This window comes from Meriones unguiculatus, chromosome 3 (genome assembly GCF_030254825.1).
Source record: "Meriones unguiculatus strain TT.TT164.6M chromosome 3, Bangor_MerUng_6.1, whole genome shotgun sequence".
NCBI lineage: Eukaryota > Metazoa > Chordata > Mammalia > Rodentia > Muridae > Meriones > Meriones unguiculatus.
In genome coordinates this window covers 63,243,807-63,268,598 of record NC_083351.1, presented here as the reverse complement: position 1 = coordinate 63,268,598, position 24,792 = coordinate 63,243,807, and the positions used below count along the sequence as shown (strand labels likewise).

At 38.5% G+C, this 24,792-nt stretch overlaps 1 protein-coding gene across 1 annotated transcript in view; it reads left to right on the top strand.

Annotated features, from left to right (window-relative positions):
* Positions 1-24,792, top strand: part of Cntnap2 (contactin associated protein 2) — a 2,202,731-nt gene that overhangs the window by 870,225 nt on the left and 1,307,714 nt on the right. Inside the window, exon 4 of the mRNA XM_060380093.1 lies at positions 83-230. Coding sequence (XP_060236076.1) covers positions 83-230 — 148 coding nt within the window. The remainder of the gene's footprint in view (positions 1-82; positions 231-24,792) is intronic.

Here is a 24,792-nt window from a genome sequence, read left to right as displayed (position 1 = left end):
AAATCAGTTTCATTTGTTAGACAAAGTGTGCATGTCACTGTGATGTTTTTCAGAGGTTTGTAAACGTTCCTTTTCTTTGCAGGCCTTTCCTGGAAACGTCAATTCTGACAGTGTGGTGCGACATGACCTGCAGCATGCAGTCATTGCCCGTTATGTCCGCATTGTGCCCCTGGACTGGAACGGAGAAGGCCACATAGGGCTGCGCGCAGAAGTCTACGGCTGCTCATACTGTGAGTGTCAAGGGTCAAGTTCACATCTGCGTCGTGGGTCATCTTCATTTAAGTAACAAACTTCTTTTTTTTAGTGTGTCTGACATTCTTTAAATGAGCTGAGACACACACACACGTGTATATAGTACTGAGTTGGGTTGTTTTCCCTATTTTTATGGTGTAAATATATAACACACTCATACAAATGAGAAAACAACAATTAGGGTCTGAGGGCTGAGGAGATAAAATGTCCTTCTTGCCTGCACTAGGTCCTGAGTTCTGCTCTCAGCAACACATAAGTAGGTGTGGCTTTTAACACCTATAACCTGAGCATGAGACATGTAAACCTAAGAAAATCACAAGTTCAGTCACCCTCAATTATACAGTGGGTTTGTAATAAGCATGAGCTGAGATATATGAGACCTTGTGTCAAAAAAGTTGGGCTGAGACCCATAGCATTTTGGGCAGAGTGCAGGGAATTTTATGAAAAAAGGGGGAGATAAAAAGACCTGGAGGGGACAGGAGCTCCAAAAGGAGATCAACAGAACCAAAACAAACAAACAAACAAAAACAGCCTTGGGGGCCTTGCAGAGACTGATACCCCAATCAACCACCATGTATGCCCATAAACTCAGTCTCTAAGTGGGTTGCCTAGTAAGGGGAACAGGAGCTGTTTCTGGCATGAACTCAGTGGCGGGATCTCTGATCACCTCCCCATGGAGGGTGCAGCCTTACCAGGCCACAGAGGAAGGCAATGCAGCCAGTCCTGATGAGACCTGACAGGCTAGGATCAGATAGAAGGGGAGGAAGACCTCCCCTATTAGTGGACTAGGGGAGGGGTTACAGCTGGGCTACAAAGAGAATAAAATATAATAAATAATAATAATTAATAAAAATGCAAAAAAAAACCTGAAAGAGTGAGAATGTGTTTTGCTCAGCACACTGACGCAGTGAAGCATATTAATTAAACTGAACTCATGGATTATTTACAATAGGCTGTCTACCTAAGATCCACCCTTACAACATTTGTTTAAAGACTAAGGTCTTTGCCTCACCTCGTCTCCCGTGACTTGTCATTCTTCTTACTTTAGAAGTCAAAAAGTGAAAGTTTTAAGATTTAAAAAAATATTTATTTATTTATATGTGTGTGTATGAGACAGAGAGAGAGCAAGAGCAGGATATTTGTGTGGTTAGAGAACAAGTATTCAAAGTGCTTCTTCTCTTCCACTGTATGATCACGAAGACCTTACTTTGTCAGACTTATTGACAACTGCCTTTACCGGCTTAGCCAGCCTATTGGCCTGCACTATTTTTTTTATATCATTTATATTTTATATTTTAGAAAGTTTAATTTCACTTAAAAAGTTCCTTTATATTTGTGTTTTAATCCCCATCTTTAAACACTTTCATAACTATGTCACACCTAAGTCTAACGATTTCAATATGTCAATTTCACTGCTCCTTGTTTTCTCTGCTTGCAATACAGTAGGGCACACCTTGTCCAAGGGAGATGTTCAACAGGAGTGTCAGTAGGTGCTTAAGAGTGTAGCTGTGATGCAAAATATAGCACTTTTTACTTTGCACACACATATCTATGATAAAGTTTAATTTGCAGATTACATGTGGTAATTAGTATTTACAATACTAATGAAATAAAATAAAACAGTATTTTGAAATTGAAGGTGTTTTAACCTCGGAAGTTTCTTTTGTTTCTAGAATTTAATAATGAATATTTTTGGAACACATTCCCACTGAAACTATAGAAATCAAAACAGAAGATAAAGAATAGAAAAAAAACATATTTATTCTTCTCTTCTGCCTTCTTTTCTTGTCCTTTCCTCCTTGCCTTCTCTTTCCCATCATTCGGGGCGTATTTATCTATTTATATTTCACTTTATATATTCTGCATATGTAGGACCTCAACCACATCAAAACTTAGCTGTAAAAGTTACTTCAGGTCAATCTCAATGATAGATTCTTTTAAAGAAGAGATGTCTTCCTTTATTTTCTTTGTGAAGTCACACTGTCCACCAAGCTACTTTAAAGATTGCTACATCTTTGAAGCTGCTAGAAAATATAAATTCTCTCTGCAAAACTGGATTCATAATGTTAAATATCCAGTATAATATCTTCTTGTCCTCCCAGGAAAAATTTTTCCTATTATGCCAATTGCACAAGGAAGGGAAAATGTTGGGACTAGACAGAGAGGGAAATTGGCATATTAGCTTTCTACAAGAAATCTCCCATTAGACATTACCTTATCATTTCTTATAGATCTATAAACATAAATAGTTACAATGACCATAAAGTTCAAATTTTCGTTTTCTGAGAAGGCACCTTAAAATTAATGGAACACTTAATATTTTATAATAATATTTTATTTTTCATGTCTAGGAGTGTTTGGTTGCAGAGACTCTTGCAAGCATTGCCACAGGGATAAAAAATAATATATTCTCAGTTCACAGGCGAACTCTTATGTACAGAATAAATCAGCCATAGAGATTATCTAAAAATTCTTACTTATTTTCTATTTAATTATCACATTAAATACATATACATATATATGGAATGTATATATTCCATAAATAATGAAAGGAGGGATGGATTCAGTTCTTTGCAAGACTATAGCACTTCAAGAAGATGAACTAGTTTGTTGGGAGAAGCCAATGCAAAACCCAACATAAATTAGGGTCCTTGCTACTGTGTCTTATGGTACTCAGGGATAGAAGAGACAAAGCATCATCTACCTCGTTCATTTATTAAAATATTTGTTTGAACTAGCCATATTTTTGAGATATTAATTTTGTACTTTAGTATAATTGAATATTTAAATTGATAAACATTGAGGTATTATTATCATTATTATTATTATTTTCATTATTGTGGTTAATGTTTCTGAAGGAATAGGTAGTGAGAGTCGTGGGTTTTTGTCCTCCAGCTGTGACAGGCTGTTAATATCATCTGAAAATCAAAGTAGATATGATTATCTGTAGGAGACTCAGAAGATTTAGTCAACTCATTTTCCTGTTGAAAGTGTGAGATTAAAAAGGCAGTTCAAAGGGTTCTGTAGCTTAACATGACTGTCTGTAAACAGGCACTTTATATTTTATCGGGCCCTTCTATACCAGAGTATATGCAAGCTATTAGCACTGGCTCTGAAAGAGAGAGAGAATGAGAGAGAGAGAGACTCTTCTTAATGTTTCTGCCTGTACATTGATCATAGTTAAATTCGTGAGTTCCTCAAGTTAACCTTGGGTACAGGTATGATTTTAATGTGTCCTTAATTTCTTATCTGCAAGGAAGAAATATTTGTTCATGCCTACCTACCAAAGAACATGCAATAGAGGACATGGTATCATATATGTAATAGAAGGCATTGTATAATATTAACGTGTGTTGTGTGTGTGTGTGTGTGTGTGTGTACTCAACCAGTGCCAATGAAAACTAAAGAATTTATAAAGTGTTGTATCAGTTTATTTCTTCACAAACTGTGCGAGAAATTCTGTTTCTCTACAAACCCAGGTATTTTTTTTTTCATTAATTTTAAAGTTAATGATGATTTTCCCGATATTTTAGATGGGTTATGATTGTGGATTACCAGTGTTGTCTTTACTTTTTTGAAGTGTTTATTCAAAATATCTTACTCATATTTCTGGGTGCTGCCTTTATTCATTTGCTTTTTTTTTAATGCTTAAATGCTTTAAAACATTTTTCTCTCTCTCGTTTCCTCTCTTTCTCCCACACAGCCCTCCTAACAATCTCTAGACATAGCTCATTTTTAATATATTTTTCCTTAAAATAATCATTTTAAAATCAGTGTTATTGATGAGGTCATTTAAGACTCAACAGCAAAAGAGTCTTTGCGGGTGTAGCTTAAAAATAACAACACTTTCTATAGTTGTAGTAAGTCCACTTGTAGAAAGTACAGACACTTTCCTAGGGAATTCTTCCATCACAATTGGGGCTTGACAATCAGAAGACAGAAAGAAGGAATAGCTAAAGCAAAACAGGCACCGGTCTTTCAAAGGTGAAGTCTTCCATGGAGCAAAAGCCAAAAATGTTACCATCTATACTAATAGATGTCAGTGCAATAGATGATAAGCAGAAACAAAACTAAATAAAGATAGAAATTTAATGATAGCATTATAATTGCCTGTGAAGTGGATCCAAAGGCATCAGAACCTGATTCTTAGATCCCAATTCCTTGCTAAAACTAAGTTTATGGACATGATAAAGTCCACAAGGGGTGCAGCGGGTGACACTGGCTTCCCTTAAGTTCCTCACATCACCTTTCAGAGTACTAAGGCAGAAGAAATTAAGCATCAAAGACAGAGAAAGCACTGAGACACCGGAGACTAAGATCAGACTGAAGTGGTTGCCTTATCAAGGAATATTGCAACAACCATAAGCTGTAAGAAAAAAAAAAATGAGTCTATTCAAGCCCTGGTTGGAGTGTGGTCTTTGCCCACAACTTAATTTTATTTTCGTGAAACTAATTGGTGATTTCTGCCTCTCAGAACAAACACCACCACCACCAAAACAAACAAACAAAACAAAACAAAAACCAAAAAAAAAAAAAAAAAACCAACAACAACAACAACAAGAAACCAACAAAAACCAAACCAATCCTTCTGGATTTAAGTTTGTGGTTGTTCATTATAACACAAACAGTAGAGTGGGGGCTGCAGCTGGGATACAAAGTGAATAAACTGTAACTAATATAAAAAAATAAATAAAATTAAAAAAAGATATTCTGAACGTATCTCGATCCCTGATCTCAAGCTGTATTATAAAGCAACAGTAATAAAAACTGCAAGGTACTAGCTTAGAAAAAAAGAGGCAGATCAATGGAATAGAATCAAGGACCCAGAAATAAACCCACACACCTACAGAAACTTAATTTTTGACAAAGAAATTTTGACAAAAACATACAATTGAAAAAAGATAGCATCTTCAACAAATGATGTTGGTCTAACTAGATGCCTACATGTAAAAAATGCAAATAGATCCATACTTATCACCTGCACAAAACTAAAGCCCAAGAGGATCAAAGACCTCAATATAAAACCACACACACTAAATCTATTAGAAGAATAAGTGGGGAAGAGCCTTGAACTCTTTGGCACAGGAGACAACTTCCTGAACAGAAGACTAACAGCACAGGCTCTGAGTTCAACAATCAATGAATGGGACCTCATGAAACTGAAAAGCTGTGAAACAAAAGACACTTTTGTCAGAACAAAATGACAGCCTACAGACTGGGAAAAGATTTTCACCAACCATACATCTGACAGAGGGCTAATATCCAGAATATATGAAGAACTGAAGAAGTTAAAAATCAACAAACCAAGTAATCTAATTAAAAATGGGTGAAGAGCTAAACAAAGAATTCTCAACAGAGGAATACTGAAAAGCAGAGAAACACTTAAAGAAATGTTCAATGTCCTTAGTCAACATAGAAATGCAAATCAAAACAACTCTGAGTTATTACCTCACACCCATCAGAATTGCCAAGATCAAAAACTCAAGGGATGACACAAGCTGGAGAGGTTGTGGTGTATCCTCCATTGCTGGTGTGGGAATGTAACCTTCTTCAACCACTTTGGAAATCAATCTGGCTGGAGCTTTCTAAGAAAATTAGGACTAGTGCTACCTCAAGATGCAGCTATACTACTCCTGGGCATATATCGCAAAGATGCTCAACCACATGACAAGGACATTTGCTCAACTATGTTCATATCAGCTTTATTCAAAATAGCCAGAATCCGGAAACAACCTAAATGTCCGTCTACTGAATAACAGAGAGAGAAACTGTGGTACATTTACACAATGGAATACTACTCAGCAATTAAAAACAAGAAAATCATGAACTTTGTATGCAAATGGTGGGAACTAGAAAAAGATTATCCTGAGTGAGGTAACCCAGAAGCAAAAAGACACATATGGTATACACTCACTTATAAGTGGATATTAGACATATAATATAGGATGAACATACTAAAATCTATAGTCCTAAGGAAGCTAAAAAACAAGGAGGACCCTAGGGAAGTGGCTGAAACCTCACTCAGAAAGGCAAACAGGATAGACGTCAGAAGTAGGAGAAGACAAGGAACAGGATAGGAGCCTTCCACAGAGGACCTCTGAAAGACTCTACTCATCAGGGTATTGAAGGAGATGCTGAGACTCATAGCTAAACTTTGGGTAGAGTTCAAGAAACCTTATGGAAGAAGAGGGAGATAGAAAGTCCTGGAACAAGGACTATCTCTGACATGAACAGGCCACAAAGGAAGATAGTGCAGCCAGTCGTGATGAGACCAGATAGGCTAGGGTCAGATGTGATGGGGGGGGGGGGCGAACCTCCCCTATCAGTAGACTTGGAAAGGTCATGGGAGGGGATGAGGAAGGGAGGATGGGATAGGGAGGGATTGAGGTAGGAGACTACAGCTGGGATACAAAGTGAATAAACTGTAATTAATATAAAAATATTTTTTTTAAAAAAGGAAAAAAAAAAAGAATGAAAGACCCAGAGGGGACAGGAACTCCACAAGGAGACCAACAGAGCCAAAAAACCTAGGTCCAGTGGGGCCTGCAGATACCAAAACCATGCATGGAGAGGACCTAGAACTCCTGCTCAGAGGAAGACCGTAGGCTGCTCAGTTTCCCTAGTAAGGGCCAAAGGAGCTGTCTTTCACAATGGCTAGCTCTTTGTTCACCTCCCCCTTCGGTGGGGGGCTGCAGCCCTGCCAGGCCACAGAGGAAGATGTAGCCATCCTTGATAAGACCCTATAGACTAGGGTTAAACAGAAGGGGAGGAGGACCTCCCCTATCAGGGGACTAGGGAGGGGGCATTGGCAGACAACAGGAAAGGGGAGTGGGATTGAGAGGAGATAATGGAAGGAAGGGACTACAACAGGGATACAAAGTGAATAAACTGAAAGAAAGAAAGAAAGAAAGAGAGAGAAAGAAAAAAGGAAGGAAGAAAGAAGAAAGGAAGGAAGGAAGGAAAGAAGGAAGAAAGAAAGAAAGAAAGAAAGAAAGAAAGAAAAAAAGAAAAAGAAAGAAAGAAAGAAAAACTAAAGACCTTTTAAATGTTCCTTCCCTTCCCTAGGGACTGGCCACAACTATTTACCAAAGAACTCACACCCAACTCTGACAACTGCATAGTTAACTTTGTAATTGTTTTAAGCCCTTTTGGATTTGAGTATAAATAATGTGACTACTAGCTACACATTAGACTAAGCTGTTGGAAAAACAAAGCTCTCTATTTCTTGGTATTTTACTCCAATCTCGATTGTGGTCCAAACAACCTGTACTAATTTTTGTTTGTTTACTTTGATTTTTTTTGTTTTTGTTTTTTTTTAATGTTTTTCCAATGATACCTTCTGATCTTTTTTCCTTTGTTTAGACAACTTAGTAATACCACAAACTATTTTCTGTGTAAGAGGTAATGACTACCCACTCCTCTGAACACAACAAATGTACAGATCACATTCCTTGCTGTTACATTCCTTGCAAATTACATTCATTAAAGCAAGATAACAATATGTGACACATTTATGATTAACTTTCCAGAAGTTAGTACTGTTCAAATGTATCCTGGAGCCTGAACTTGAACAGACCCTCAGATGACTCTCTACTTTACCTTTAACTACTGGACAATCTTGGGTCACCTTTGACTTCCAAGGAGAAAGACAATCTGGTTTAAGGCAGAAAACAAAAAGGAGATCAGATTAGCTCCCACTTGGCTCTGTTAGCAGATAGAAATTCTGCATGGTCCCAGGTCCCAGGAAGGATGACTATAGCCTTGAGTACTCCTGTGGAGGAGGAGAAAGCATTCTTTCATCTTTCTAAAACTTGCCTGGGCAGAAAGTGAGTGCTGAGTCAGCATGTTTGTAATCTAATCCTGCTTTCTGTTGTGTTTGTCCCCTTAACTTCAGCAGTTCTTCCAGGATCATTCTGTCATCTGAGAAACTAGGTTCTTTCAGGGTTGAAAACAAAAGTTGTTTCTAGTAACTCCAAATGGAGAAGTTTAGTTCTACGCCATTGCTCAGAAGCCTCATGTCCTCAACTTCTCTTCTTTCCTGACTTCTTTCTGATATAATATGTGTTCCAATTTGAAGCAGCCAAACTCACTTGCTCTGTTCCCTCTGCATTTAGTTTCCTTCCAGTTAATTGAATCAAATTCATGCTGTAGCTAGACCACCTATATTGTCTCACTTGGCCTAATCCTGCAAGGACACTAACCATTTTTTTCCACATTGGAAGGATTGCATGAAGTAAAATAGAGAAACCTCCATTGACTCATTTTAAAATGGTCAGATAGGGCTGCATTACATAAGCATTCCATTTACAGAAGGCAAATAGTGTAGGGATAATTTTGTATAACAACTTCTAAATTAGTTTTTAACCAGAGCTTTCACAGCTGTTAGATTAGCTGTTACATTGAGAACACAGAGTACAGACTATTGTAATATATATTTAATATGTACCACAAATTACTAAGGCCTACATAATCTACCCTGTGAGAACCATGGCAGAAAGTTGACAGAGGTGTAGAAAATTATATAGAAAAAGGCTGAGTATGAATGCGATGTTGACAATATACATCCTTCCATGCTAGGCTCATGCCACATCTGCTTCTCCAACAGCAGCACCCTCTTCTACAGATCACAGCTTACTACTGTAAATATATTCTGGCAAAATATTAAATACTACCATGTACTTATGAGTTAGTATTTCATGTTTTGCCAGAATATATTTGTAGTAGTAAGTTGTGGTCTGTAGAAGAGGGTGCTGTTGTTGAAGAAGCAGATGTGGCATGAAAAACTCAAGTGACAACACATGCTGGAGAGGTTGTGGAGAAAGGGGAACCCTCCTCCACTGCTGGTGGGAATGTAAACTTGTACAACCACTCTGGAAATCAATCTGGTGCTTTCTCAGACAACTAGGAATAGCGCTTCCTCAAGATCCAGCCATACCACTCCTGGGCATATATCCAAAAGAGGCTCAAATACACAATAAGGACATTTGCTCAACCATGTTTGTAATAGCCTTATTTGTAATAGCTAGAAGCTGGAAACAGCCCAGATACCCCTCAACTGAAGAATGGATGCAGAAATTGTAGTACATCAATACGATGGAGTATTACTCTGCAATGAAAAACAAGGAAATCATGAAATTTGCAGGTAAATGGTGGGACCTGGAAAGGATCATCCTGAGTGAGCTGTCCCAGAAGCAGAAAGACACACACGGTATATACTCACTCATATAGACATAACATAGTATACACCTACTAAAAATTGTACATCTAAAGAAACTAAGCAAGAGAGAGGACCCTGATTAAAATGCTCAATCCCCATCCTGAAAGGCAAAGAGGCTGACATCAGAAGATGAAGAAAACAGGAAAAAAACCTAGAAACTTGCCACAGAGGGCCTCTGAAAGCCTCTCCCCTGCAGACAATCAAAGCAGATGCTGAGACTTATGGCCAACTGTTGGGCAGAGTGCATGGAATCTTATGTAAGAAGTGGAAAATAGTAAGAGCTGGAGAGGACGGGAACTACACAAGGAGAGCTTGAACACAGGGAACTTCCCAGAGACTCATACTCCAACCAAGGACTATTCATGGAGATAACCTAGAACCCCTGCACAGATGTAGCACATGATAGTTCAGTGTCCAAGTGGGTTACCTAGTAAAGGGAAGAGGGACTGCCTCTGACATAATCTGATTGGCCTGCTCTTTGATCACCTCCCCCTGAGTGGGGAGCAGCCTAGGGACCTGCCGGGGAGGGCCTGCCAGGCAGACGCTGAGACTTATGGCCTATAGTCGAGCAGAGTGAATGGAATCTTATGTAAGAAGTGGGAAATAGTAGGATCTGGAGAGGACGGGAACCCCACAAGGGGAGCAACAGAACCAGAAAATTTGAACACAGGGGTCTTCCCAGAGACTCATACCCCAACCAAGTACCAGGCATGGAGAGGGCCTAGGGCCCCTGCGCAGATGTGGTCCATGGCAGTTTAGTGTCTTAGTGGATTACATGGTGATGGGAGGAGGGACTGCCTCTGGCATAGTCTGGCTGGCCTGCTCTTTGATCACCTCTGCCTGAGGGGAGGGCAGCCTTACCGGGCCACGGAGGATGACAATGCGGCCACTCCTGATGTGATCTGGTGGACTGGGATCAGAGGGAAGGGGAGGAGGACCTTCCCTATTGGTGGACTTGGGGAGGGGCATGCGTGAAGGGGGGAGGGGAGACTGGAAGGGGAGGAGGGAGGGGCTTATGGGGGATGCAGGGTGGATAAAGTGTAATTAATAAAAATTAAAAAAAGAAAGAAAAGTTCATTAACACAAAGCAAGAAAATATAAATTTGGTTATTCATGGTTACACAGGGCAGAAATTTGAAATAAAGATGAGAACAGTTCTGGTTTTATTTGGAAGCTCAGAAAGATAAATACAGTCCCACAAATCTACCCAAGATTGTGGTGGTGACCATACATTCTCGTCACCCTTTGGCCAAGAGTTTTATGATCTCAAGCTGTGTGTCTAGCTTTACAAGACCCCTTCCTTGTGTGTGTGTGTGTGTATTCACATGGGCTTTTAAATGACACCAGGCATTGGATTTAGGATGCACCATAACCCACAAAGAATTCCAGTCAACAGTCATTGATTCTTAGTATGCATAAGTTTGAGGAAACACTTCAATATAGAAATATATTTGTTTATTAAAATCTATAACAATTGAGATTAGTTTAACTTGGCATAGAAATAAACAGCTCTAGGAGAGAACCTGTGTTCCCCATTTAAACTGCATGTTTAATATCTTGTATAGGCAGATCAGCCTCTGCCACTTGTGAACTGTGTTCTCAGTTTCATCAGGGACCATTTAATTATTATAATATTTATTTGGGTATTTGTGAACAACTAAATCATGTGCCCTACTCTCTAGGAGCTTATGTTTTCAAAGTGGATGACAAGTAAGTATCTGGGAAGAGAAGAACAGGGAAGACAAATTCTTCAGCATGGATAATGCGACAAAGCATAAGCTGCTTTCTAAAGAATGGCAAAGGGTTTGAGTTTTTCTCCATTGAGTTTGATGTTGGCTATAGGCTTGCTGTATATTGCGTTTGCCATGTTTAGGTAAGTGCCTTGTATCCCTGATCTCTCCAAGACTTTAAACATGAATGGGTGTTGGACTTTTGTCAAATGCTCTTTTGGCATCTAAGGAGATGATCATGTGGTTTTTCTCCTTCAGTTTGTTTATATGGTAGATTACATTGATGGATTTCCATATATTGAACCACTCTTGCATGCCTGGGATGAAGCCTACTTGGTCATGGTGGATGATATCTTTTATGTGTTCTTGGATTTGGTTTGCCAGTATTTTATTGAGTATTTTTGCATCAATGTTCATAAGAGAGATAGGTCTGAAGTTCTCTTTTTTGGTTGGGTCTTTGTGTGATTTAGGTATTAAGGTGACTGTGGCTTCATAGAATGAGGAAATACTCAACATCCTTAGCCATCAGTGAGATGTGAATCAAAACAACCCTGGGGTTTCACCTGACACTCACAAGAGAGGCTAACATAAAAAAACAAAAACAAACAAACAAACAAACAAAAAAAAACCTCAAGTAATAGCACATGCTGGAGAGGTTTCGGAGAAAGAGGAACCCTCCTCCATTGCTGGTGAGAATGCAAACTTGTACAACCTTCTCAGACAATTAAGAATAGTAATTCCTCATGATCCAGCTATACCACTCCTAGGTATATATCCAAAAGATGCTCAAGTACACAAGAAGAACATTTGCTCAACCATGTTTGTAGCAGCTTTATTCGTAATAGCCAGAACCTGGAAACCCATATGTCCCTCAGTCGAGGAATGGATACAGAAATTGTGGTACTTTTACACAATGGAATACTACTCAGCAATTAAAAACAAGGAAATCATGAAATTTGCAGGCAAATTGTGGAACCTAGAAACGATCATCCTGAGTGAGGTATCCCAGAAGCAGAAAGACACACATGGTATATACTAACTTATATAGACCTATAAGATAGGATAAATATAATGAAATATATACACCTAAAGAAGATATACAAGAAAGAAGACCCAGGGTATGATGATCCATCCTCGCTTAGAAATGGGATGGACATTGGATGTAGGAGAAAACAAGTAACAGGACAGGAGCCTACCACAGAGGGCCTCTGAAAGACTCTACCTAGCAGAGTATCAAAACAGATACTAAGACTCAAAACCAAACCTTCTGCAGAGTACAGGGAATTATAAGAAGAAGGGGGAGTTAGTAACACCTGGAGAGGACAGGAGCTCCACAAGGACCAAATATATCTAGGCACAGGGGTCTTTTATGATACTGTTTCTCCAACCAAAGACCATGTATGGATATAACCTAGAACCTCTGCTTGGATGTAGTCCACAGTAGCTCAGTATCCAAGTGGGTACCTTAGTAAGGGGAACAGGGACTATTTCTGACATGAACTCAATGGCTGGCTCTTTGACCCCCCCCTCCCAAGGGAGGAGCAGCCCTGCTAGGCCACAAAGGAGAACTTTTTTTTTTTTTTCAATGCAGTTTATTCAGGAACCTTGAACAATCACTGGACCCTGGGGAAAGCCAGCCCACAGCTTATATAGCCTCTGGGTAGCCAACCCCAGCGTGCCACATGGGCAATGCAGATAGGTCCACATACATGGAAGCAAGCCAGATCCTCAGCCTTAGCCAAATGTGGAGTTGTTAGTGACAGAAAGCACTCACCATCGGGAAGGTGGAAGGCGGAAACCAGCTCCATTTTAAGGCGCGGCATTATGCAGCTCTCTACAGTTCCCCCTTTTTGTTTTAGACGCATCAGGCAAGAGTAGAGGTCTGATCTCTGATATTAGAAATAACTTTTCTGCCAACCCTGAAGATACCTGATAAAACTTGGTCAGATGAAAGGGGAGGAGGTCCTCCCATATCAGTGGACTTGGAAAGGGGCAGGGAGGAGTTGAGGGAGGGAGGGTGGAGTTGGGAGGGAATTAGGGAGGGGATACAGCTGGGATACAAAGTTAATACATTGTAAGTAATATTAAAAAAATAGAAAAAAAAAGAATGACAAAGGGGGAGATAAAGAAGTACTTCAGCTAAGAAATTTATACCATAGTTAATGCTAGTTTTTCTGTCCCTACTTATTGCTAAAATGAGGGTGTATTTAAATGAACTATTTTAATATTGTATAGAATATTAACATATTTTATTAAGACTAATCAACATGATGCACAAATTATATCACACCATGTATAAAGTGTTTTGCTAATTTTCCTCAGAATGCAAATCTAATCATATCACATCTGCACTTAAATAAAGTTAATAAGGTCACATTGACTAGAAAGTCTATAATGAATTTGAAACATGCTATCTGTGTCAATAAGAAGTACCACACTTAACTGATGAGATCGTTATTGGAAATTGATTTCTGCTATAATCAGGGATGTGGCCACAGAGAGGCTACTTACGTTCCAATATATAGTCATATGCCCATAAACAGACAAATAGCGCCGTGTAGACTCAGTCAGCTTAATGACAGAGTACAGGAAGCTAGAAAAAGTAGGGAAGGCACTGGAGGGAAAAGAGCTCAAGTGAATTTAAACAAAGCACAGTAGAAGTGTATATAAAAAATATAATAAAACCCACTGTTTATTGGCTGGTATAGCATGTAGACAAATTCCAGCTCAAAACCTTCTTTTGTTGATAAAATTTTATTGGCACATATAAAAACAACAATAGAGTTAAATTTTTAAATAAAAGAATATGTAACATCTGCCCACCCACCAGGCACCTGTTAGTTTCACAGTCAGCTACTTCCATGATGAAATTTATGCTCCATTAACTCAAACTATGTCTTTTTCCAAATACATAGATGACATGCTTATTTCACATGTGTTCATGCAGGTTGTTTTACTTGCCTGGAAGTTCATTCCCCTTTTTCTATATCTGAACAACTTTTCTTATCCTGCATCATAGAACACAGATAAATTTTTACTAATAATTATTTTTGGTTCTGGAATAATCTGAACAATTCTTCTTTCTATTCTTTTCATGTATGGGTATTATTTACCAAAATATAGGCAAACAGATTTTAAATGGAGAGAAAAAGAGACATTACCCATTACTTATTATTTACATCTCATTAATTAGGATTGATTCAAATATAAATATGCAGTAAATATTTGCTGAAGTGAACTAATAGGTATACATGATGTCAATACAATTCATGTTCTTAATGAAATATGACATTTATTTGAGCATGAAAAATAATTTTACTAGTTAATAAGTACATCATTATATTGTATTATATTTATGCTAATACATATATCATATATGTGTGTATATGTGTATATGTTATGATATATACACACATATATGTATAACACATATATATAGGTATATATGTATAGGTGTATATGTAGATAGGTATGTAGATAGGTGTATATATGTATAGTGTTAGGGACAGTGCTGAGGATCTTGTACATGCTCCGCAATTGCCCTGCCTCTGTGCTGTTCCCCAGCCACTGTTGCATCATCTTGAATAATGCCGCTCTGCTGACTTGAAAACTGACTGGCAAATTGAATGCATCGATAGGTGCTTTAACGGAGCTACATAAAACAAACGAATAGCATTTCTTTTACTCACTTTTATTTTAAGTCATGTTCTGTTAATATTAATCCAAACTGTAGCTTTATGAGCCTTGGTGGAATTACAGATGTGCATAACATGATATCTACGTTATAATTAAAGAGAAATATGCCACATATGATTTATTTGTACGTGATTCTTTTTTTAATATTTTTTTTCAATGCAGTTTATTCAGGAACCTTGAACAATCCTCGGACCCTGGGGAAAGCCAGCCCACAGCTTAAATAGCCTCTGGGTAGGCAACCCAGGTGTGCCACGTGGGCAATGCAGATAGGTCCACATACATGGAAGCAAGCCAGATCCTCAGCCTTAGCCAAATGTGGAGTTGTTCGTGACAGAGAACACTCACCATCGGGAAAGTGGAAGTCGGAAACCAGCTCCATCTTTAAGGCATAGCATTCCGCAGCTCTCTACAGTTCCCCCTTTTTGTTTTAGACGAATCAGGCAAGAGTAGAGGTCTGATCTCTGATATTTTTTTATTTAATTATTTTTTTTACACTTTATTCACTTTGTATCCCCCCATAAGCCCCTCCCTCCTCCCCTCCCAGCCCCATCCTCCCTCCCCCTTCTTCACACATGCCCCTCCCCAAGTCCACTGATAAGGGAGGTCCTCCTCTCCTTCCTTCTGATCTTAGTCTATCAGATCACATCAGGAGTGGCTGCATTGTCACCTTCTGTGGCCTGGTGAGGCTGCTCCCCCCTCAGGGGGAGGTGATCAAAGAGCAGGCAAATCAGATTGTGTCAGAGACCGTCCCTCTTCCCATTACTATGTAACCCACTTAGACACTAAACTGCCATGGGTTACATCTGTGCAGGGGTTCTAGGTTATCCCCATGCCTGGTATTGGTTGGAGTATGGGTCTCTGGGAAGACCCCTGTGTTCAAATTTTCTGGTTCTGTTGCTCTCCTTGTGGGGTTCCTGTCCTCTCTATAACCTACTATTTCCCACTTCTTTCATAAGATTCCATGCACACTGCCCAACAGTTGGCCATAAGTCTCAGAGTCTGCTTTGATAGTCTGCAGGGCAGAACCTTTCAGAGGCCCTGTGGCAGGTTCCTAGTTTGTTTCCTGCTTTCTCCTTCTTCTGATGTCCATCCTCTTTGCCTTTTGGGATGGGGATTGAGCGTTTTAGTCAGGGTCCTCTCTCGATTAGTTTCTTTAGATGTACAGATTTTAGTAGGTTTATCCTATAAGTCTATATGAGTGAGTATATATGGTGTGTGTCTTTCTGCTTCTGGGACAGCTCACTCAGGATGATCCTTTCCAGGTCCCACCATTTACCTGCAAATTTCATGATTTCCTTATTTTTCATTGCAGAGTAGTACGTGATTCTTAAATGAATTTGAAAATAAATCTATGTCAAAGTAGAAACAGACAATAGCTTCCATTATTAGCTGCCAGAAAAGCAGATACTTAGCACAGCCAGGCTAGAGTTTTAGCTATGGAGGACATGCAGGTTTGTCCATTCTCATGTAGTTAGAGTTGGAGAAAATGAAAAAATTTGCTGCTTGATGGAAATTGCTTCCAAGGTGATGCATTTTTCTCCAGCCCTTTTAAAAATATTTTATATTTCAAATTAGAACTTGAATCTTTTATTTTATCTTATTTTTATTTTATTTTTCTTATTAGTTACATTTTGTTAACTCTGTGTCCCACCTGTATCCCTCTCCCTCATTCTCTCCCCAACCCCATACTCCCTCCCTGGTCTCCTCCCTGCCCCTTTCCAAGTCCACTGATAGGGGAGGACCTCCTCCCCTTTCATTTGACCCTGTTTTATCAGGTATCTTCAGGACTGGCTGCAAAGTCCTCCTCTGTAGCCTAACAGGACTGCTCCTCCCCTGGGGGGGGGGGAGGTCAAAGAGCCTGCCCTTGAGATCCTGTTAGAAATAGTCCTTGTTCCCCTTACTTTGGAAAACTACTTGGTTACTGAGCTTGAATCTTTTATAAAGAAAACTACATGTGCACCTGATATGTATAAATATAGGTAGGCACACTCTTAGCTCCCTCTCACAGTCGCAATGAAGCAAGGGAAGCTACTGGTATTCCTGGGATTATGAAAAATACACTCATATTGTTTATGCCATATTTTCCTTACTTCAGAAATGGCAAATTCAAGATAAAGATATTCAAACATAATAAGATTATCTTGCATTATATTACTCCACAAGTCAGGTGCACAATGGACCTCCTTCCTGGATTAACATTTGAAAGCAATGTTTAAAGTTAAAAAAAAAAGTTAATCAGGGAAAACACATGTATTCTGATTTTTTATGTCTGTGAAGAGATGGGTTGTCAGTACTTAATTATTTTTGTGTCCTTGTAAAATGGCTACTGTCAAGTTGGCTTGATGAAAAAGTGAATTTAACCTTAGGTACAAGTTTGCATTTTGAAGACCGGCTTAACCTAACTCCTACTTAGATGTAAAAATTGCATTGTTTACTAAGAAGTATAAGTACAAATTTACTATCAAGAACCTTAAGAGTTAAGTTGACTGATAAAATCAACAGGACTAAAACAGCTAGTAGGGAACAAGGAATAGATATGCATTTTAGCTCCTCTGTGCTACTGAATTAAAAATAATCGTTTGTCCCTATCATGGGGATGAGATGGTGTAGTTTTTACTGTCCACAGCTGTCCAAAATTCCCTCATTAAAATAATTTTCCCAGAAAAGTAAACAAAATCAGAAGTTCACTCATATCATGGCAGATATTTGATAAAGTATTGAAGGAGAACTTCATTCAGGTGTGCCTTCTAAACAAGCATTTTGATTAATGCAGAAAGATGCATGTGTGCACTCTACCAGAAAGTAAAGGCTAAAATATTCCCTACAGACCTTCCCAGAAATCCTTTCTTTTTCTAATAAGGCCCAAATTCATGGGTTTGTGTGACTTGCATAAGAAAGTTAATTACAGATCCAGAAACCCTGTTTAACAATCCCAGCCCAGCCCTGTCTCTGATAGTTGATAATTTTTTTCTTCCGTGAAAGTGTCCCCTAATTTCCCGCCCACAGCACCTTTATGCACACGGAATAATGACCCGTAGGCATTGCCTGGCTCGCCAGCTACCACTGTGAAAGCGTACAGGAGGGAACTATCTCAGCTGCATTTTACCCTCCTGATATCCAAAAGGGTCATCGAGACGATGAGATGTCTGATCTCTTTCTAATGCAAATGCCGAAGAACCACTCACAAATGAACACAGCTCAAACTTCCCATGCATTTGGAGACGGTAGCTGACCAATCACCGCCAAGACTTCTCTTAGGCAATCCCAGCCATCAGAGACTTTACCTTTGCAAACAGCTCAGACTTTGTATATTAAGGTAAAGGTAGTGAAGATCTCAGTCATAGAGACGTTCTTTGTAAGATTTAAACATTAACTATCCCTGTTTAATGGGACAAAATGAAGTAAAATTTAAAATACTGCAAATATATACGAGATTATTTTATGAGCTTTTGTTCTGAGATATTTGTCTTAATGTTTTTACCTATTTAAATTGGCTAAGCCAGCAAGACAAGAGTAAATATTGGAGAATGCAGTTATGATCATCATGAATTTAAAGCAACAGTATAATAAAATAGCCACTTAGTGTGTGATATTTGCTTTTCAAATATCAAGCAATCTAAATCATTTGAATTTACAGCCACTTAAAAAATGATATTTCTATTAGAATTGTACCATATCTTTTTATTAAAATTTGAGTATAATTATTATTTTTTAAAATTATTTTTTTTAATTTTAAAATTATAATTCTTACATTTAATATTTTATGTTGAAAATATTACTATGTCTGTCTTTCCAATCTTTATGCTTCTTTTGGTAGATAAGGAGGGATTGCAGACAGTGTCTGGGTTCTATTTTATTTCCAGTTAATGGAGAAATAATAATGGAACAATAATGGAGGAAGACAAAGGCTCTATTCTAATCTGAATATTAAAGCATCCTAAATCTGAGCGTCATTAGGGAAAAACCTGTATCCACAAAATGTTTTGAGGAGAATGCCCTTGTATAGGGTCCTCATGCAAACATGCCTAGCAGTTCTGTAAAGGCTCGTTCAATGGATGTGTCTCCTGGCCAGGGACTGCAGCCCAGGCAGCAGAGATCAGCAGGAACTCTATCTCCGGGCTCAAAAAGAGGATGTTTTGTTTGTTTTTTGTTGTTTACTTTGTTTTGTTTTCTTTAGGTACCACATCGTTGTGAGCAGAGTTGGGAATAGAGTCCACAGTCCTTACTGAGCCACATCAGCCTCACTCTTACCCTTACTCTTACACAGTCTCCTGACTTATATCCCCTAAAATACTGGTAATGCTGGGCTCTAGATAAGAGCTTTAATTTCTAAGACTGTTTTGACTGTGTGGGTAATATTACTGCTAATTTTAAGAATCAACAATATCCAAAAGAGGCCATGCTACATTCTTTCCTCCAGGCTGTCAGCTTCCTTTATAAAACCCCATCATTGCTCAATAATACTTCAAACTTGGGATATTAAGTCTATTTGCATATCATACAAAGCATAGCACATTAGCAAAGAGAACTGAAGGAAACAGACATTTTGCTTTGTTTGATTTCGATGTATGTGGTATGGGGCATAGAATGTAAGGCCGCACACACTCTAGAAAAATCTCCATCACTGAGATACGTCTTTAGGCTTTGGTGTCCTTTTGATTTCGAGACAGAATCTTTCTTAGAAGTTACCTAGACTGGCATTCAACTTAATATACCTCCTCCCCAGCCTGTCATAGCTTCTTAAACTTAAACTGAACTACAGATATTTTTATATTAAGAAGAAAGAACATGTACACACACAGAAAAAATAAAAAAATAATGTGAATTATTAATTTAATTTTTAAAAATTTATTTAGCTCTTAAAAATTCTTTATACAATAAATCGATGTTTGAGAACAGAATGTGATCCTTTAACCAATTCAATGTCAGTACATATCAAAGATGGTCTTCTTTGTTATTATTGATGCTTTTGATAGTTCCTTATTTAGGTATAGGAAGAAGGACCATGTGCATTGTAAAATTTTCTGCAGCATTCCTGGCCTAACCTCTGCCAACAAAACTAGGAAAAGTGGCACAAGCCCAGCTGCCCAGGAAGCTCAACTCCAGATGTTGCCAAATGATCCTACAGGACAAATCTACAAAAGCTGGATTACAAGGACACTTTAGTGCCATGCGGTAACTGATTCCCTACATTGTTAGGAAGTATGAAAGAAGATGAAAATAAATGCAAGAAGTGGTTCAGCATTTAATGTGTGGAAGGTGTGACCCGCACGCTGAGATTCCTTAGACTTAGCGACAAGGATAGTTACGGTGTTCAGCAGTGACGGCCTTTGCTTCTCACCTCCATATGCAGTAGAGCAGTAGACATCTTTGTGACTAATTTTGGATTTAAACTTGAGTTTAGGACAAGATTTTTGGCATCCTTTGCATAACTTAAGAGAAGGCTATTTACAAGGCAACTTCTTTGCTTTTCACTTTTGCCAATAAACAAGAAATAATATAGGGTCTGCTTCATGAACAGACCATAAATTAATATTGTTTTTATACATTCTATTATATTTAGGAAATATTTGCTATAACATATAACACTTAGTCCTCTCTCTCTTTTTTTTTTCTAAAACAGAATAAGGAAACAAACAACTCACTGAAATAACTTCAGCTTACTACTTTTCATGGACTCAAAGGCTATGCTGTAAAAAAGAAAGCTGCTTCAATTTTTCCATCTATCTATCTATCTATCTATCTATCTATCTATCTATCTATCTACCTATCTATCATTTTGTAAATCTTCCACTGTCCAGTACTTCTTCAGTGAAGTTTTCCTTGGACATGACAAATGTAGATGGCAATCTCAGGCAAACCTTTAGAGTCTCTACCAGATATTTTACCTTTTTATTCTTCCTTACCTCAAAGAGTTAAGGTAAATGGAGCAGTACCAAACACTGTTTGAAAGGTTTTGAGGGTAAAGTCACTGAATGCTCACGGTCATCCTGATTCAGAGGTGGGCATAGCGGAGCGCACTGCATAAAAAACTGAAAAATATGTTGTACATAAAGTTTAAGCACTTGCTTTGGTGGCAAGTGGCTTTAAATTGGCTTAACTTGTCAGCTTGTTGTTTTTTAATTGAAGTAATCAAATCCAAGAGCTACATGGTCTCCATTAGCTCTGACCATCAAGTTACTTAGCAAATAGCCTTGGTCATAAATGTGGCGGTGACATTCTATGTGATTGGATGGTATTCCATGCATCTGTGTTTTGTTCAGGTGGAGAAAAGGTATGTTATAACCATGCCTCTATATCTAGTGATGTGTGGGCTCATAATTCAAAAGAAAGTTTATTAGTAGTTCCTCTTTCCTTGTAAGAAAATAGAAGTTGACTTACTTAATTAAGCTACTATATGTCAGTTTAATTTTCATTAGCATAAACTGAAAAGTTTTCACTAAGAAATATTGAGCAGCTGACCACATGATTAACAAAACGTATTGATCTTCTAGTGGATAAGAGTTCAATAGCCAACACCCGTATTGTGCACCTCATGACCATTACTAGTTCTAGCTCTAAAAGATCTGATGCCTCTGGCCTCCGGAGACATCCACACACATTTGTCATGCACTCACACAGACATACATATATACATGATTTATATTAAATGAATCTTAAAACAAAACAAAACAAAGAGATTAGAGCTAGAAGCTGAGTAACAACAAATGTAACAACTGTTACTGAGTACACCTGGCCCATATGTCTGATACTCTCACAAAAAGAAAATTGATTGTTGTTTATAACTTTTTTCTGTAAATCAGATCATGGAAGTTCATGAAATCAATTAACAATCTCTAGAGTTAAGTAATACAATTTATCTTTAATTGATTTATCAAACCATGAGACGTTCAAATCAGAGTATAGCACACAGACTCATGATAAGGACATTTAAAATAAATTAATTGTTAATATCATAATCATGGTGTCCAGCATGTTTTGAGCAGTAACTGAGCACTAATGATGTGTCAGATGTTGAATAAGTGCCTCATTCATAGCTTATGATCACACTGTAGTGTGGGAATGACATTTACTATTCAGAAATTTAGCATTAACAATAATTTTGTTCATTTTCTCAACTAGTGACAATAAAAATTAGCACAATACCATAAATGTCTGTATATTGGTTGATTATCCCCAAATGTTTTTTTTAAATGAACAATTGAAAAGGAACAAAAAAAAAAATCTGTCTGAATAGAGCTCAATATACTTCAGTTAGGATTTTTCCCCCAAAAGAAGCTTTTTGACAACTCTGACAAAGGGAGAGCAGTTGAGCAAAGTGTGTTGAATAGCCATTGTAAATTATTTGAATAATTTTTAATGGTAACTAAAAATGACTGACATGACCTCCAAAGCCTTAGGTTTGAGTTGACTGGGTTGATCGGGAATGAAGAAATGACAGCCATGTGTACAGAAGAACTGTGGTCGGGTGAAAGCACCAGCAGTGCAGAGACTCGGCACTTGTATTAGTTTATTATGTACAGCTGGATGAGGAGGAGGAGGATTAGCTCTTCTTGGTGGGAGGCCTCTGAAGGGGAGGACTCTCAGGTTGCAGCTGTCAAGGGGGAGGATGTTAAGGTCCATACTCCCTGCACACTGTCTTGTGGGACTCTGCTGTCAAGGTCAAAGTCTGGTGTTTCTGGATAGCCTCTGAGCTCGGTTTATAAAGTGAACTTCCTTTCTCAACAGAGTTCTCTTTTCACCTGATTGGAGAACACCAAATGGTGTAAGGAACATCACAGAGCCCTCAGGGAAGGTTACGCAGGCCTGAACCTTTCCTGTTAAAACAACCCTTCTCAGTAAGCACCTGGGGATTCCTGAAGCTGCCCCACCCCATGCTAAGGAGATCTTAGCTTTCAGCAAAAGACCTTCAGTTGTACCTGGAGATTTTCCCACACCCGTAGGATAGTTAAGTACTATAGCACCGTATTATCTCATGTAAATGAGGTATTGTACCATGACATGAAAATCAAGTATCCCTAGTATCAAACACATTCACCCTCAAAACTTCTCCCAAAGCCTACGGTTTATAAAGCTCTGATTTCACACTAAATAAATGTGCTGTGTGATTAGCTTTTCACCATGACCACCTGAGTTTTGTCATTTATTTTGGAAGAGGGAGGGCTCCCCTAAGCTCCCTCAAAATTTACTGCTGAACTCCCTGGGCTTGGCTGCTGGCCTGGCCTGCTGGAGCCTGCCTGACTGCTCAGTGTTGACCTCTGGTGAAGCACCCACTGGGCTGGACCCACCTTCCAGCTTGTGTCTTACTGGACTTGACTTCTGGTCCACCAGTCCTGACCCTCACCAGGCCTGCATTTAGGCTGCAAGCCAAACAGGCAAGGCTTTTGCCCACACCACTGCCATTAATACAGCGGCTTAGTCAAAGGGCTGTAACACTTCAGCATCATTTCAGAATTCCTGAGTTTCCACTGGCAATCTGATACAATAATCTCATTTTAAAAAGCTAACTTAACAGCCAGTAGAAAACTAATTTCTGCCTCCCCCTAGTGCATGGGCCTTGCCCTAAACTGTTCTAGACATTCCTGAGAGAAACGGAACTTTGGGTTTCAGATTCTAATCTTTGTTCTTCATCTGGAAGCTGACACTGGAGTCCCAGACTACCACCAGACAGAAGAAAAACTGTCTACATCTGTAAGGAGACCAGGAGAAGACCTTGGCATTCTCTGGGTCTAAGACTCATGGCAACAATTTTTTTTTTCACTTATGACTGCATCCGTTCCCCTCAAGTGACCATGATATATATTATATGAAGAAAGTCAGAATATGAAATTTTCATATAATTCTTGATAGAGTATTTCTCCCACCTAAGAACTTGATAAAAAGTGCACCTAGTACATAAAGATGTCAACCATATTTACTTGTGACATTTTGCCATATGAATAATCTTCATTTTTCACTAATATTCCAAACCCACAAGCATGGGAGACAGAAAAATGAATATATTCCTGCTATAAAAGCATAAGAACTTAAGTTTGGAATGTTAGCATTCTTATGGAAAGTCAGGGGTGGTTCTATGGATCTGGACCCCTAGTATTGAAGATACACATACAAGTTGATTACTGGTAGACTGTCGGTGAGCTTCTGAGTCAGCGAGCAAATCTGTCTCAAAAAATAAAGTGGACAATGACAGAGCAACTCAACAAACATACACCAGTGACCTACACCAACGTACACAATCACCACCCTTACAGCCTTGAAGATAGTACACGATATCATTTATGTAAATATAGCCAAGCTTATAAAACCAAAGTTTAAAGTAATAGTCGCTAGGGGTTGGGTAGAGAGGCCAATGAGGAATTATGAATGATGAATGAGTGAGTGCATGAATGGATGAATGGATGGGCACAAAGTTTCAAGTAAGACGATAAGCACTTGCAATTTTCTGTTCAATACTTTGGGATCAAAGGAGTGTTAAGCACTTAAAATTGTTCAGTAGTTAGCTCTCATGCTTTGTTCCTATAGCAAGAAAATATTCATTGAAATATCATTCACTTAAAGTGTAAAAATAATTAGAAAGTTATATATTACTCATTAATAAAAGATTCTGGAATGGGAATATTGCTCAGTCTGTAAGATACTTGCTTTGCAACCATGAAGACCTGAGTTCAGTCCTCAGAACCCATGTAAAATACAAAAGGGAGTGACTCATAGAGTTGTAATCCTGCTGCAGGAGAAGGCATGAATTTCTAATATAACTCTGCATTGCATGCTACATAACAGATAGCATGCGGGTCACTTGCAAACCTGTGCATTGCTATGTCATATTTTACTTTGGAATGGAGTAGATCCACATGGATCTGTAGGACTTGCTGGCATGCCAGCCTGTACTCCTTAGTG